Source organism: Anguilla anguilla, chromosome 2 (genome assembly GCF_013347855.1).
Source record: "Anguilla anguilla isolate fAngAng1 chromosome 2, fAngAng1.pri, whole genome shotgun sequence".
Lineage (NCBI taxonomy): Eukaryota > Metazoa > Chordata > Actinopteri > Anguilliformes > Anguillidae > Anguilla > Anguilla anguilla.
The window spans coordinates 31077435-31092311 of NC_049202.1; the positions used below are offsets into that span (position 1 = coordinate 31077435).

At 40.1% G+C, this 14877-nt stretch overlaps 1 protein-coding gene across 2 annotated transcripts; it reads right to left on the reverse strand.

Annotated features, from left to right (window-relative positions):
• Positions 1–640: 640 nt before the first annotated feature.
• c2h6orf120 (chromosome 2 C6orf120 homolog) lies at positions 641–14793 on the reverse strand. Of its 2 annotated transcripts, none has more exons than XM_035404130.1 (2): positions 14682–14793; positions 641–2802 (listed from the first exon to the last, which is right to left on the reverse strand). In XM_035404130.1, exon 2 carries the CDS (start codon positions 2789–2791, stop codon positions 2189–2191), a length of 603 nt encoding a protein of 200 aa, XP_035260021.1. In that variant the 5' UTR covers positions 2792–2802; positions 14682–14793; the 3' UTR covers positions 641–2188. The 2 variants fall into 2 exon arrangements, with proteins under 2 accessions (XP_035260021.1, XP_035260020.1); XM_035404129.1 differs by lacking the exon at positions 14682–14793 and adding an exon at positions 14126–14639.
• Positions 14794–14877: the final 84 nt, after the last annotated feature.

A 14877-nucleotide genomic window follows, 5' to 3' on the forward strand; every position in this document is an offset into this window, starting at 1 on the left:
GTGGGCTGCTGTGGCATAACTGGGGCTCACACTCATACTGATATCCTATGACTAATTGTGCAGCCAGGTACAGCTACTTCAGGGCCTGTTGAGGTACTCAGCAGTTGGGTTTGAAGAAGAGTGATTTACAACGAGGAGAGAAGTAATTGTTGGATACATTCTCTGGGTGTGACCAACTTATGGGGATTCTGATCGTTGCCAATAAAAGATAAATGTATCAGGAAGTTTCTTCAGAGTTCTCATGGACTGCCCAGGAGGTACTCCCCTGTGTGCACACATTGGTTAATAAATTGTCACCGACTGGACCTGCTGTTGCCATCTCATCCTTCATGGTTACCTGAGCCTGTTCCTGGGGTGTTGATCACCACATCAAAACCAATCTTTCCTTCTGATGTTGTCAAAAACATAGGACCCTGTCAAGTTCACACTGAAAATTCTAATAAGCATCTCTAGTTCGCTGTGCAAAGCAAAATACATTTTATCCCGTTAAGGGGAATTGTAGCAAACAAATGTTGTGCAGCACCTTGCATTGACAAATTCCACAAAAATCATTTACCTCCCAAAAATTTTGAATCGAGAAACCATGTTGCTTCAACATTCACAACGGGAACAAGTGGCATAAAAAATGTCTGATAACAAATTTTAGACATACGGTCTAAAAAAATTTATTTCCGCATTATCCAACGTATCAATTTAGAGAACAGCACCCTGGGTCATTATTTATAACAAACTTCTTCTTTTTTTAATGAAACCCTTAAAAACATTTAGTGAACTGATTTACATTTGTACCTTTTAACAATCGAAAAAGACAGAAGTCAATTTCATGACCCTGAGATTAAGACTAACAGAAAGTAAAACAGTGCAAAATATCTAAATGATTGAACAGAAAAGCATTTGACATGACATTTACAGGAATTGCAATAAACTATATCATGCTCAAGTGATTTAAAATAAAACCATGTTAAAGAATTGCCTCCTTGCCTCACAAAAAATAACCAATGTCTATGGATGCATTGAGCATATGATGGCCCAGCACAAGCCTTGGACTCTACTGGGTTTTATAATGGATGTGAAGCTGCAGAGGCAGCAGCCACATCACACTGGCAGTGGGCCATCTGAAAATGTGCAGGCCACTAGAGGGGGCTTGGCTCTGTCAGTAAGGTAAACAAATAGCTCACCAAGACAGACTTTATTGAATGGTTGAATGGGATTTTAGAAGTGAAGGCGTGGGGGGTAGGGAGTATGCTTCAGAAACAATTACATCTCTCCATACCATTCTTGCCATGTGTTCCTATCAAAAATTCCTCTTTGCACATGCCGATTTGACCATTTTCATTTGTTGACACAGAAACATTAGGAAGAGTAGAGGGCACATCCTGGAATCAAAGTGGTTAGCATATGGAAATGCATGACCTTCCTTTGCTAGATAATGTAGACCAATGTGTCTGAGCACATCACAGCATCACAAGCCACAGCTTTCGGCTCCTGTGCCATGTACAATAAACAACTAGCTGGGAATTTGTGACTTTTATGGCTACAAACAATACCAACAAACCTCAGTGATTTTTCTGCAAACCTGGTTAAACATTTGGGACAAGATGACTCTGTAAATCTCAAGGGCCGCATCCTTACATTACATTAAAACATCTGCATTTCCCTTCTGCATTTTTTGATGAATAAATGATTGTGAATGATGATAGAACTACATTCACATTCAAAAAAGAAATCGATCAAAGGCACTAAAGCACGTCTCCGCTCTATACTGATACTATTTTTGCATAGTACAGGCTTAGAAGTGTGGTTTCAACATGGTACATGAAAACCCGATATACAGTACTAATACCAGTGGTGGGTAAAATTAGAGATTTGCTTAGGGGGAAAGAAAAAAAAAACAAAAAAAAAAAACATTGTTTGGCTGTGGTGAATACTACACTTGATTCTGAGAAAGGATAGCATTCAGGCATATTAATCTACAGATTCTGATATGTCCCCCTGTCATCAAAGTCTATCATTCCATTCTCAAAATAGCATGTTATTCACAATGATTCTTTGCACCTGCATTTGGTCCCTGCATTTTAACTCACTATCAAACTCACAGTGCAAAATTTAGCTTGACACAAATTGCAGTGTTCTCACTGTAAATTGCAGTAATTCATCCCCAGGGTGATTGGATATCAAGGCAAACTTTTCAAAACAAAATTTCAAGCACTATCTTCAAAATACCAATCAGAATGGTCCACAGGATAGACTCGTCTTCCTGATAGTCCTCATCAGACACCTGCGGATGTCTCTTTTGCTTACCCCCATTGTCTGAGGGGTATGAGCTCTTGTCAAAGGGGTCTTCAGGGATCGTCTGATCATAGAACACCTTCATTTCAAACTCGCTTTCTTGGTGAGATGGGTGCCCATAGATCCCAATGCCCACAGGGCGTACAAAGTCCACAGGCACCACAACTACGTCCTGCCCGCACGTGACCGACTGGAGTTTGTATGTGTCAAAGCTGGGGCGTAGGGTTTTGTCGGAGACGTACAGGTCTGCATCGCCTTTGAGACTCTGCATGTGCAGGATGATGTTGCCATCATGGTTCAGCCTCAGGTAGCTGTAGTTCCCTGCTCCAATGTGCCCCTGCACCACATGGAGGAGGACCCACTCCTCTGGGATGGAGTCCTCCTCTTGGGTATGCAGAAAGGCCCAAGCTTGGGACAGGAAGAGCACCACAGTCAAGTGACTCCAGTGCAGTGCCATGGTTGGTGGCCTGTCACCAGCTGAAGGATGTCCTCCTGTGCTCATCTACAGGGGACCTGAAATTAAAAATGAAACAAAACTGTGAAAAAGCATGTCCTACTAGCCAATTCTGTCAAAATTCTATGTGCACTTATATTTTTATACACACTGCTATTCCATAATGCTAGCCTGACAAATCAAGGCAAGACAACGTTTTTAAACTGTAGTAGAATAGAGTAACATTATGGTCGCTAAACTGCGGACCTGTTGACTTGTTTTGGTTTGGCTTGGCTAACACAGCAGACTGGATGATTGACAGTGATATCCAAATTAAGTTAACTAGCTACCTACCCAACATTACCTAACTTCTACTTTCTTGTTGCTATATTTCCTGATCTCCAAAAATGTCCAATTATCTCCTGAGATAGCTAGCTAAGATTAGTCATGTTTCCCAAAGATTTAACACATTGTCTGACAAAGCAGGAGTAGTCAAGGTGGGTGGTCAATTGAAATGTTCATGAAACAAAATTTGAAGTTTGTTCACTTGCCTCAGTTGTGCAGGCAATATCAAATTCTGTCACATATCCAATTTACAAAGGCAAAGTAAATATTTATCCATGAATTAAAAAAAATCTGTGGATAATACAAGAAATAGGCTACCGCACACAGAAATAATAATTTACAGTTAGGCCTGTGAGAGAATGAAATGGATATAGGATGTTGGGGATACAGATATTTAATATAGGCTATATGCACATACACACTGTCAGACCAAAAGTATCTGGACACCCCTTGATCTAAGGCAGTTCTTAATGGTTTGGGCTAGGCCCCTTAGTTCTAGTGAAGGCAAATTTTAATGCTAAAGCATACAATCACATTCTAGACAATTTTGTGCTCCCCCAACAGATTGGAGAAGACCTTTTCCTGTTTCAGCATGACAATGACCCTGGGCACACAGCGAGGTCCAAACATAAATGGTTTTGTCGAGAATGGTGTGGATGAACTTGACTGGCCTGCAAAGAGCCCTGACCTGAACCCCATCCAACACCTTTGGGATCAACTGTAAAGCCAACTGCGTGCCAGGTCTAATCACCAAATCAGTGCCCGACCTCACTAATACTCTTCTGGTTGAATGAAAGCAAATCGCTGCAGCAATGCCCCAACATCTAGTATAAAGCCAGCGTTCCCAGAGCAGTAGAGGTTGTTATAGTAGCTACATATATATATATATATATATATACACACAGGCCACTTTATTAGGTACACCAGTTCAACTGCTCATTAACGCAAATATCTAATCAGCCAATCACATGGCAGCAACTCAATGCATTTAGGCATGTAGACATGGTCAAGACGATCTGCTGAAGTTCAAACCAAGCATCAGAATGGGGAAGAAAGGTGATTTAAGTGACTCTGAATGTGGCATGGTTGTTGGTGCCAGAAGGGCTGGTATGAGTATTTCAGAAACTGCTGATCTACTGGGATTTTCACGCACAACCATCTCTAGGGTTTACAGAGAATGGTCAGAGAAAGAGAAAATATCCAGTGAGCGGCAGTTTTCTGGGAGAAAATGCCTTGTTGATGGCAGAAGTCAGAGGAGAATGGCCAGACTGGTTCGAGCTGATAGGAAGCCAACAGTAACTCAAATAACCACTCGTTACAACCGAGGTATGCAGAAGAGCATCTCTGAACGCACAACACGTCGCACCTTGAAGCAGATGGGCTACAGCAGCAGAAGACCACAGCGGGTGCCACTCTTGTCAGCTAAGAACAGGAAACTGTGGCTACAATTGGCACGGGCTCACCAAAATTGAACAATAGAAGATTGGAAAAACGTTGCCTGGTCTGATGAGTCTCGATTTCTGCTGCGACATTCAGATGGTAGGGTCAGAATTTCGCGTAAACAACATTAAAGCATGGATCCATCCTGCCTTGTATCAACAGTTCAGGCTGGTGGTGGTGGTGTAATGGTGTGGGGGAAATTTTCTTGGCGCACTTGGGCCCCTTAGTACCAACTGAGCATTGTTTAAATGCCACAGCCTACCTGAGTATTGTTGTTGACCATGTCCATATCTTTATGACCACAGTGTACCCATCTTCTAATGGCTACTTTCAGCAGGATCACATGTCACAAAGCTCAAATCATCTCAAACTGGTTTCTTGAACATGACAATGAGTTCACTGCCCTCAAATGGCCTCCACAGTCACCAGATCTCAATCCAATAGAGCACCATTTGGATGTGGTGGAACGGGAGATTCGCATCATGGATGTGCAGGCGACAAATCTCCAGCAACTGCGTGATGCTATCATGTCAATATGGACCAAAATCTCTGAGGAATGCTTCCAGTACTTTGATGAATCTATGCCACGAAGAATTAAGGCATTAAGGAATTAAGGTTCTGAAAACAAAAGGGGGTCCAACCCGGTACTAGCAAGGTGTAGGCCTACCTAATAAAGTGGCCAGTGAGTGCGTGCGCATATATATAGACATCCAATATGTCATCCAAAATTATGGGCATTAATACAGAGTCCAGTTAATTCAGTTGTGGAGACTGAATCAAAATAAAGACCCCTGCCATCCCAAGCCACCCTTACTAAAAATTTGCTTTAAAAAGATTTAGGCTAATTGGTGTTCACACCATTACAGGAAGCCTTGACAGCTTCCATCCGAACAAATCTGCACCACCCTACCCTTTTCATTCTCTGACCTCCAGGGTCCAGGGCTGCTGAGAGAGGCACAATGCTGAGTTTGTCCACAGATAAAGTGGTCACATTCCTTCTCTGCTGTTTGCTGAGAAGCTGCAGCTGTTTTCAAAGGTTCTGCAGACTTCAGCAGTCCTTTCACAAGTTACAGGAGACATGACACTGTGGCATACTCTTGAATACTAAGGAAAACTGTGGCACATTCGAAGGGATGCAGGCCATGTGCTTCAGGTCAAAGTAGCATTTCCCCTTGGAGTCACCTTGGGACCAGAGAGCGTAGGAATAACAGGCCACTGCTGCTCCAGTAGTCTCTCTCTTATGTGATAGGTGCTGTTGCACCTCATACTGACATCATGAATTAGCCTATGCTACTACTGAAAGCGTTTTCCGGAGCATTTGAAAATGAACATTCCTATGTACGTAAATATAATTTCAAACACGGAAAATGCCATTTTCCTAAAAAAGCAACTACTAACTTACAAAAAGCAAAAAAATATATCAGACATTCCAGTGGCAAGTAAATTACCTAAAAGCAAGCTACTACCTGAGAAATAAGCAGGTACAATCCATGCTGCTTCCAGCTCACACCTCGCTAATCCCAGCTCACACCTCGCAGGAATCGGCATTGGCATATAAATGGATATCCCTCTGGATGATTAAATTCTTACGTTTTCTTTCATTTTGATGAGGAAAATATAACTATCTTATAGAATGACTATCCTTTAATAACTTTAAACATCCAAATATGCATGCCAGAGCATGACATTTCTAGCAGTCATTGACAGAGTCAGGCTTATGTAAAATTAATAACATAAGCCTGTCTATAGTTTCACATTATTAAGGCAACATAGGCACGTCATTTCCAATTTATGAAAATGAAAAGTATCTGACTTCTGTGTAGGTATGTTTAGTTTCACATGATAAAGCCAGCCAGTAATGTCATATTTCTGAACCACCAGCCAGAACTCGCAATGCGTTCACAATACAAAACACATTTAATTCTGCAAAGGTGTATATTTTAAGGTGATGAATTTAACTTGTGATAGTTTGCTTGAGAGTGCGCCCAAGTGCATCTCATGACAAGTAGCGTAATGAACCTAAATTTACCTCAGTACTTTGGGGAGCCAACAGAACACTGTAATAACGCAATATACTCAGTTACAAATGCATACAATATAGGCCTATTTAGTTATGAGGAGTTTCAATGGTTAAAGGCAAATAAAATCAAGCACATGTGCCTTCATAAATGTACTGTGATAAGCCCATAGGAATTAATCATTCCAGCCTCAAGCACTGTACACATTAATCCCATAGAATACTGTAAAAATCAACAGCCTTCTTTAGTCATGTCCACATGTTTATTCTCTTCAACATAATTCTTGAATATCAAACTCACATTTTAAATTTTATCTCAGACTCACTCATTGACTTGACTATTGAGAACTGTCAGTGCAGTCAATGTCCAATCAACTGGAAAATCCAGTTAGCACCACCCGCTTTCCCAGAGTTCTACGCAGCACAGCAAGAGTGAGAATGAAATCGCGAATAAATGCTGAATTACACTTACTAACAGTTCAAGTGATACAGTAATATATATATGTATATATTGTGTTTAGTTATTGCCTTCATATAGACAGTTGTGGAGCAAAGTCTGAATTGGAACCATGGGGGAGCTATGCCATGAGGGAAATACGGCCCCTTGCATTTTACTAACTAGAGACAGCCCACTTCTCCGGCTGAAAAAGCATGAATTTCTAAAGACACAGTATTGAACTAAGATGCGGTGTAGCTTCCCGAGCTGTAATAACTAAAGCGAAATCTTTGTGACATCAGATTATTATGTAAAGAAAGATAAAAATGATGTTTAAGCAAGGTGGGAAATGGGAGCTGCGATCAGCGTGCTGAGATCAGTGAGCTGGGAATACAGCTCAAGGTGTGAGCTGGGAGCTGCAAGCTCGTAGTTGAGGACTGAACTCTTACTGCGAAAATAATTGACCCTCTCCATGTTCTACCCATCATGATTTGTGACGCTGCTCGGAAACGTTGTATACATTACAGAGACCTAACAGCCTTATGTTCCTCAAGCTCATTTACATAGCTTTCAAACGTATCCTACGTTCCATGTAAGATACAGACAGTTTCTTCTAGCTGAAATCATAAATTCTGCTGCATACCCAGTAACTTTCACTTTGTGTTTTTTGGCAAAGTGAGGGAGCGGAAGCTTAGCACACACTTGATCAATCGTTTTGTCAGGGAACGGGGACCAGGACCCAACCGCAGAGTGAAAAACACAAAACTCCAAACAAAGACTTTAATATCCAAAACAGGTAACAAAAAGCAGGGAAAAAAGAGCCTCACAGGGCAACTCTCGAAAAACACAAAGAAATCCTTAACAACAGAAAAACAGCAGAAACCAAAAATCCAAAAAGAAAAACAGGCAAAACAGAACTCGGGCAGGGCAGGAACTCATGGGCAGAAACACAGAGGCAGAGAAACATACGGAAACACAAGGAACCAGCCCAAGTCAGGGAAGCAAAGAACTTAAATAGACACAACACTGACGAGACACAGGAGGGCACAATGCACACACAGAGAGGGAAGGGAAAACGAGATAACCAAAAAACAATAGAATAATTGAAAACAATAATACAATTAAACAGGGAAAAGGAACAGAACTACAAACTGAAGTGCCGCCATCTGGCGGCCCAAAAAGGAAACGCAGACAAACACAGAACCATGATGTGTTTATCAGAGCTTTGTTAGTTTATAGGCAAATGCATGCATAAAAGACACTGCAGTAGTGATAAAGGGCACTACATTATTGTAAATCGTTAATGATTTGACTATGTATCTTTGTAATTTTCCTCCTTGTGAACTCCTACCCTGATCAGGAGGTTTACAGCTTACAAGCCTGATTTACAGCAGCCAGACAACTGAGTGTAGGTCAGAGCATACAGCAAGGTAAAACCAACTGGTTTGATTGTCTCTAATTAAATTTTGTTTGTGTGATAAATAACCATTATGAACACATTTTGTTCATAGAAGCTCTCCAAAAGGACACAATTTGACTGAAATCCAGGGCTAAGTCAAAAAGAGAGAATGAGTAAAAAAGGAATATTTGTTTTGTGGAATTTCACCCTCAATGGAATTAGCATCTGGAAGTGGAATATGGCTGGGGCAAAAAGATACACAAAATATTCCAATTTGGAGAGGTCTTGAGGACACTTGGGCCCACTTTTGGGAAAACGCATGTCAAATTTTACTGCTTTGTTCAATCCACACCAAACATTCATCCTGGTGTTCTATAAATCCTAGGGCACGACTGGGAAAATAAATCTTGTTTCATCCAATATCAGAAGTACATAATCACTACAGAAAAAATCACAAATTACAAAAACCATTCCTTGAAAAAGCTCTGGGTTTTAAGGAGTTTTAAACCAGTTTGTCCATCTTAGGCTGGTTTAAGTTGGAATTTTCTGCAGGGTATTTTGAGAAGCATATAAAGCTATAGAACTAGGCTGTTTGCGGGAAACCATTTTCTCTTAAAACAAGAACACAACTCAATGAATTCAAGCACCTTTACTTTGACTACTGGAACAGTAATGAAGGAAATTTCGTTTTTTTTTGGTAATGAAGAAAAAAAGTGTTCCAATTGGTGCAAATGGAGGCGCCTAAACGCTACTGCAAAAGGCAACAAATGGGCAATAATAAAATAGTAGCATAAATGATTTTTTGTAATAAAATCTCATCTCCTAGCATTGATTGTCCTTCCATCCCACAATCAAAACATACCATCATCTTGCCATGGCATAGCTTACACAATGCATAGGCTACTCCAAATTAGCTGATAGTTCACATGGCCACTAGTAGCTAACATTAAGTTAGACTACACTTACCATGCTCCACTGTCATCTGCACCAAGATGTATTCTTTTACAATGCACATTGGCCCTCATTTACGAAACGAACGTACGACAGAAAACTGGGCGTACGGTCATTTCCACACAAAGCTCGGCATTTATCAATTTGGACGTGAGTGGAGGCTACGATCAAATCTCAGGTCAAGTCTCAACTCGTGTACGCAAGTTTTCATGTCAGTGTGGACTTGCGGTGCAGCATAGTAAATCTGGCTGAGTCAGAGAATTGTTATTAGACCATATTCTGACTGGCATCTAAGCATATGCAGCCACATATTCATCACTTCAAAATATATAGCCCATGGCAAAATATTCTAAAGGACTACATCGACTGTGTCATATCCCTAACATAAATAGTTATTTTAAAATTGTTTGCAATTAACGGGGTTAACAGTTTTTTTGGTGTAGGCTATGAGATTAATTTCTCTTTCATTTTGAGATAGCCAACTTGTTAGGCTACGCTACTGGTGACATAATTACAAGCAATTAGGTTAGATGCTTATTCAGTCACCTATTTAAACAAAAGCTTTGACAGTCATCAAATCTCGGCAATGGCAGATCTGGCTCTGTCAGAAGACCTCTACGCGCCCGTAAGACGAAAACGAAACGAACGAAACGAAAGCATGTTTATAACATCATTAAAACGAAATGAAGAAATAAATTAACCTTGCAACCGTGTAATTATTTCAATACTAGTAGCCTAGGCTATTCAATTTTTACCATTATCCGGCTCGGACACAGGTCTGTGTCTCCTTCGCCACCTGTTATGCCCGAAATGGATGTATAAATTAAATAGGCTATTCCAACCTCAGCTGGAGTTCGATTTTCCACGGCAACGCTGTTGACCGCAGCAGTGATTTCCTTCCACACTGCATTTTTCTGACTTCCTTCTATGCAACTTTTCAGCTGCCAAATAGAACTAGCCTAATTGGTTCAGATTCTATTTCTAGGTTGGAGAAATTTCTCTTTCTGGCCGTATTACGCTTCTCCATGTCGTAAACTCTAGGGGCGACGCCTCTAAACTGAGAATATATAGGGGCGTGATATTTAAATGACGATTGTTTTAAGCTGCCGCATTTATCAACGCCCCATCATTCTTATGCTGTGATTGGCGAGATACAAACGTTTCATGAATCACACGTGAACCATGTCGTAAGATGATTTCTGCGCTGGTTTCTACGTTAGATTGATAAATGAGGGCCATTGTGCTCCCGTCAACTCCATCTTGTATAAAATCACCTAGCTAACCATGTAACATACAGACACTATAAAGTTTTGACCATTCTGACCAGACTACTTGACTAAGTAGTAGCCTATGTGGAGGTTATAATCATGTGAGATTAAGACATAATCATTATACATGAGTCATTGTACAGAAATAATGACCACTCATTGATCAATCAGAATCAAGCAACCAGAAAAGCCATGGTATAGCCCAAATACATTTTTAAAAGGTTCCCAAATCATCCAAATGAAAATATGGTCTGCATGACAATTTGTCCCACATATTGTCATACAAATATAAATATTACAAATATAAATATTATATAGACCTATAAGTGATGCACATCTGCAATCTATGGGTGCACGATCAGTCAGCAAAGGTTGCTAGACAGCAATGCAAGTAGAACCCTATCCGACAGAACCCTCCCTTTCCCTGGGCGATGCTATCACCAGTTTCTCATCACCCTATGGCGCAACCAGTCACAGTCGGCACTGGCATGGTCTGAATTTGATCCGAGGTGTTCCGCGTATGCCAGAATATTCTACACAAAAAAAGAGACCAACTGCCTGGCAGCTAAAGCTTGGTCAAAAGTGGATCTTGCAACTGGACAATAATTCAAAGCACACCTGTAAATCTACAACTGCAAGGCTGAAAAAGAAAAGAGCCAGAGGTTTGCGAAGTCTGTACATGAACCACAACGAGATGTTGCGGTGGGACCTTGTGTGCGTAAACGAATGGCCTCAAAAATCAATGAGCAGAACAGGCCAGAATTCCTCCAATGCAAGGTAAGAGGCAGATAAACATACAGAAAGTGATTGGCATAGTTCAAGGTGTTGCTGCTAAAGGGGTTCAACAAGCTACTCAAACATGGGGTGCACTTTTTCACAGCCAGCAAGGCTCCTCCTTGCTGGCTTTTTGGTGACAGATTTATATACTGTATGGACTTGGTGAGGGCTATATGATGGTTAGATGTGTATAAATATAAACCAGAGAATTGAAAGAGGGTGTACTCCCTTTTTCACATCATAGTTAGTCTGTAAATTGCCATAAAACCATATTGAGTCAATCTGGTAGTGAATGTAAAAGCATTGTCGTACCTTTACAATTATCAGCATATGGAATAATTGTAAAGGTACAACAATGCTTTTACATTCACTACCAAATTGACTCAATATGGTTTTATGGCAATTTACAGACTCACTGTGATGTGAAAAGTAGAGTAAACCCTCTTTCAATTCTCTGGTTTATATTTATACACACCTAACTATTTTTTACTAAGTCACCCAAGCTAGGATGCAAGTAGGGGGAGAAAAAGCACTAAACTTGCATGTAAGTCCAGGTTAAACGTGTTCATCTTAAGTGATGATTGGGCCCTATATGAAAAGTTACTCATTTTGAAAACTTCTTAATCCCACCACCAACACAAATCAGTAAGATTAGTAAACAGATTAGAATATATTGCTCTAAAATATGATGGACTGACAGTTTGCAATTCCAAGGCTGAAAATAACTTCTCAACACTTACATAGGACACTGACTGACTGACTGTAACCTGAAACCAGTTATCCAATATCATGCAAGCCATTTATGAACAGCCAGTGACAGGCTCCTACACTTGCTGCTATTAATATCCAAAATGGTTTGTTCTGGTAATTTGAAACTAGTGGAAAAAGAGTCACTATCTCAGAAGTGCACACCTACAGGCTATTCCCACAGCAGAAACATAAAGCTTTCATACAGCATATCCACAAATTGAGGCCTCAATATAAATTAAACATTTTCAACAGAAGTCTAAAGTGGGTTCAGATGAGGTCACATCAGTCCATTACAATAGGTAGTTTTGCACAGCTTTTTTGAGCTGGGCTTGATAAACATCATGGAATTTGGCATTTACCACTGATTTAATATCTTTACACTCAACTTCTATGCAATTTTGAACATACCTTATAGACAAAAGTTATCAAGGCATAACACTGTCCTGCAATTTCTGCCATTTATTTCAGCATTATGTCCAGAACACAAACATTTTTGGGGGCTGGTTTCACTAGTATAAAGGCCCATTTCCTTTGTTTCTAAACCAAGATGCTCCAAGTTAGTATTCAGCCGTGGACTACTGACTCTTACAAATAATACCCTTCAGGTCAGAGCAGATTTATGCCACAAAATCAGGTCGAGAGACAGATTTTTTTTCCCCCTCTTCCATGATGAAATGCCACACATCCACATTTGCTCACAATTGTCACAGACAGCAAGAATTTCAGACAGGAAGACGGACGATAGATCCGAGCTGGTAAAATTAATTTAATAAAATGATTTCTCACAATCTGAAATGATTATGTACTGCAGAAAATAAGGAGTAGTCTTTAAATATGCAAACGAAATACCTTAAATTATTGTGCTTCAATGAAAATAACAGAAGAATCCAACCCAAGGTATAATGTATTCCATAAATTATACCTTGCCCATTAAAGTGGAATCTCTGTCTCATATTTCTCCCGTGACCGCCGGTTCATTAAGACACCACTGATGCTCGTTTCAGCATACAAGAGCAACAATCGAGGATTTTAAATAAGATAAACATACATCTTATTTCCTTGTGATCATTTTCAACAGGCCCTGCTAGTTTCAAGTGACAATGCAAAGAGAACCAGATCCTACTGCATTTGTTTGTTTGTTTTTAAGATCACAGGAATATCTACATTGCAGTGATGTGTCAGCTCAGACTCATTCAGCTTTAATGAGTTTTTCTTTAAATATGACATACCTACATCCTAAATCAGTTAACGATACCTTCACAAGATGTCTGTTGTATCCAACTATACCAACATAAATAGGTTGCACTTACATATTTTGTTGTTAGCTACTACAGAGTGCAACAATGAACTAGTCTAACTTGGAGAGGACTAATACACCCGATACATACTTGAACTTATCGTGGTATCTGCATCTAGCTACTGCCAATTAGCAGACGAATCGTAATCAAATTTCAAATTCAAGTAAGGTTGCAATAACAGTCTAAAGTTAGTTAGCTAGCTAGGTTTAAAAAAAGCTAGTTACCCACCGTAATAACGCGTTGTATTTACTTTGTACAGCAAGAGGAAAAATACAACGTTAACCGGCTAGCCAATTCCGGTCATGCCGACTTGCCAAATGAAATGCAAACTAGACAGCCAATCGGCTAACATAACCTTGCTTTATAACAAATATCTCACCTCTATTTAGTGATCTCTAGGTGCTATACCCCTAGATGTACAGTTCTAACTGGTCATGCCACATGAGTCAAAGTATAAATGTGCACAGCTAGTTAGCGCTAACGTACTTTGATCTAGAACACCGGTAATGACCACAGCCAACATACTGGAATTCCAAAAATAACCGGTCAGCTACCACAGGTTTGTTTGAGTACATTAGCTCACTAGAAAACTAGCTTCTTTAAAACAACCAATTATCAAAGCCCTCGACCCGTTTGCCACGAGAAAACGTACACATACTGTACGATTTTTAAAAATACAAGCACGTGCTTGTACTGCGAGGTAGCTTTGGCCCAATACTCACCCACACATTTTAGACCGACAACGTTTTAAAAAAATCCCCACACGCACTTTGCTAGCTAGCTACTTCGGTCTCTCCAATTCTCCATTTCTTCATGTTCCACAACCACAAAGTTGCATCTCGCGAGAACGTTACATGTTGGCGTTTAGTGAACGTCCAATCATGTTTCGAATTCATTCTTTTTTTAAATCAGTTAATCATTATTAATATTTCTAGGTTTGCAACTATGTAGGTGGCGTGCAGTTAAAAAGTGTTGCAAACTCGAATGAAATGCTATATATATTAAATACAACTACCGACAGTTCAATATACTGACACCTAGTTAAAAAGGTTAAATGTGAGGGTTTGTTGAATGAGTGTCTTCGCAACGAAGCAGTATCTCTCAGCTATAAAATGATTGGAAATAATGCGATTCCTTGACTACATTAGTCATCACGCAAGTCCTCCATTTTTAGTTAATCTTGGCTGCCTAACCACCTTGGTCAACAACAGATATGGCACGCGCAGTGAATCAATGGCACACCTTTAAACGTATTATTCAAGAAAAAATATTATGTACCATAATGTTGGTAAAATGTTTGCTGATTATGCAAACAGTCAGTCAAGTTTCGTGGTATGGTTTAGGAACGTTCTAAACGAATTGAACTCCCTTTCCGCCCAAGTTCTTCCGCGCCACAAAGCAGCGCTTATCTAACACACATGCGCATTTCTCCCCTTAAAGCCGCTTCCGCTTCCTTTATGTCTCCTCTCGTTCG

Coding starts and splice junctions, on each gene's coding strand:
- c2h6orf120 (XM_035404130.1), bottom strand. CDS start 2,791: ATGAGCACAGGAGGACATCCTTCAGCTGGTGACAGGCCACCAACCATG.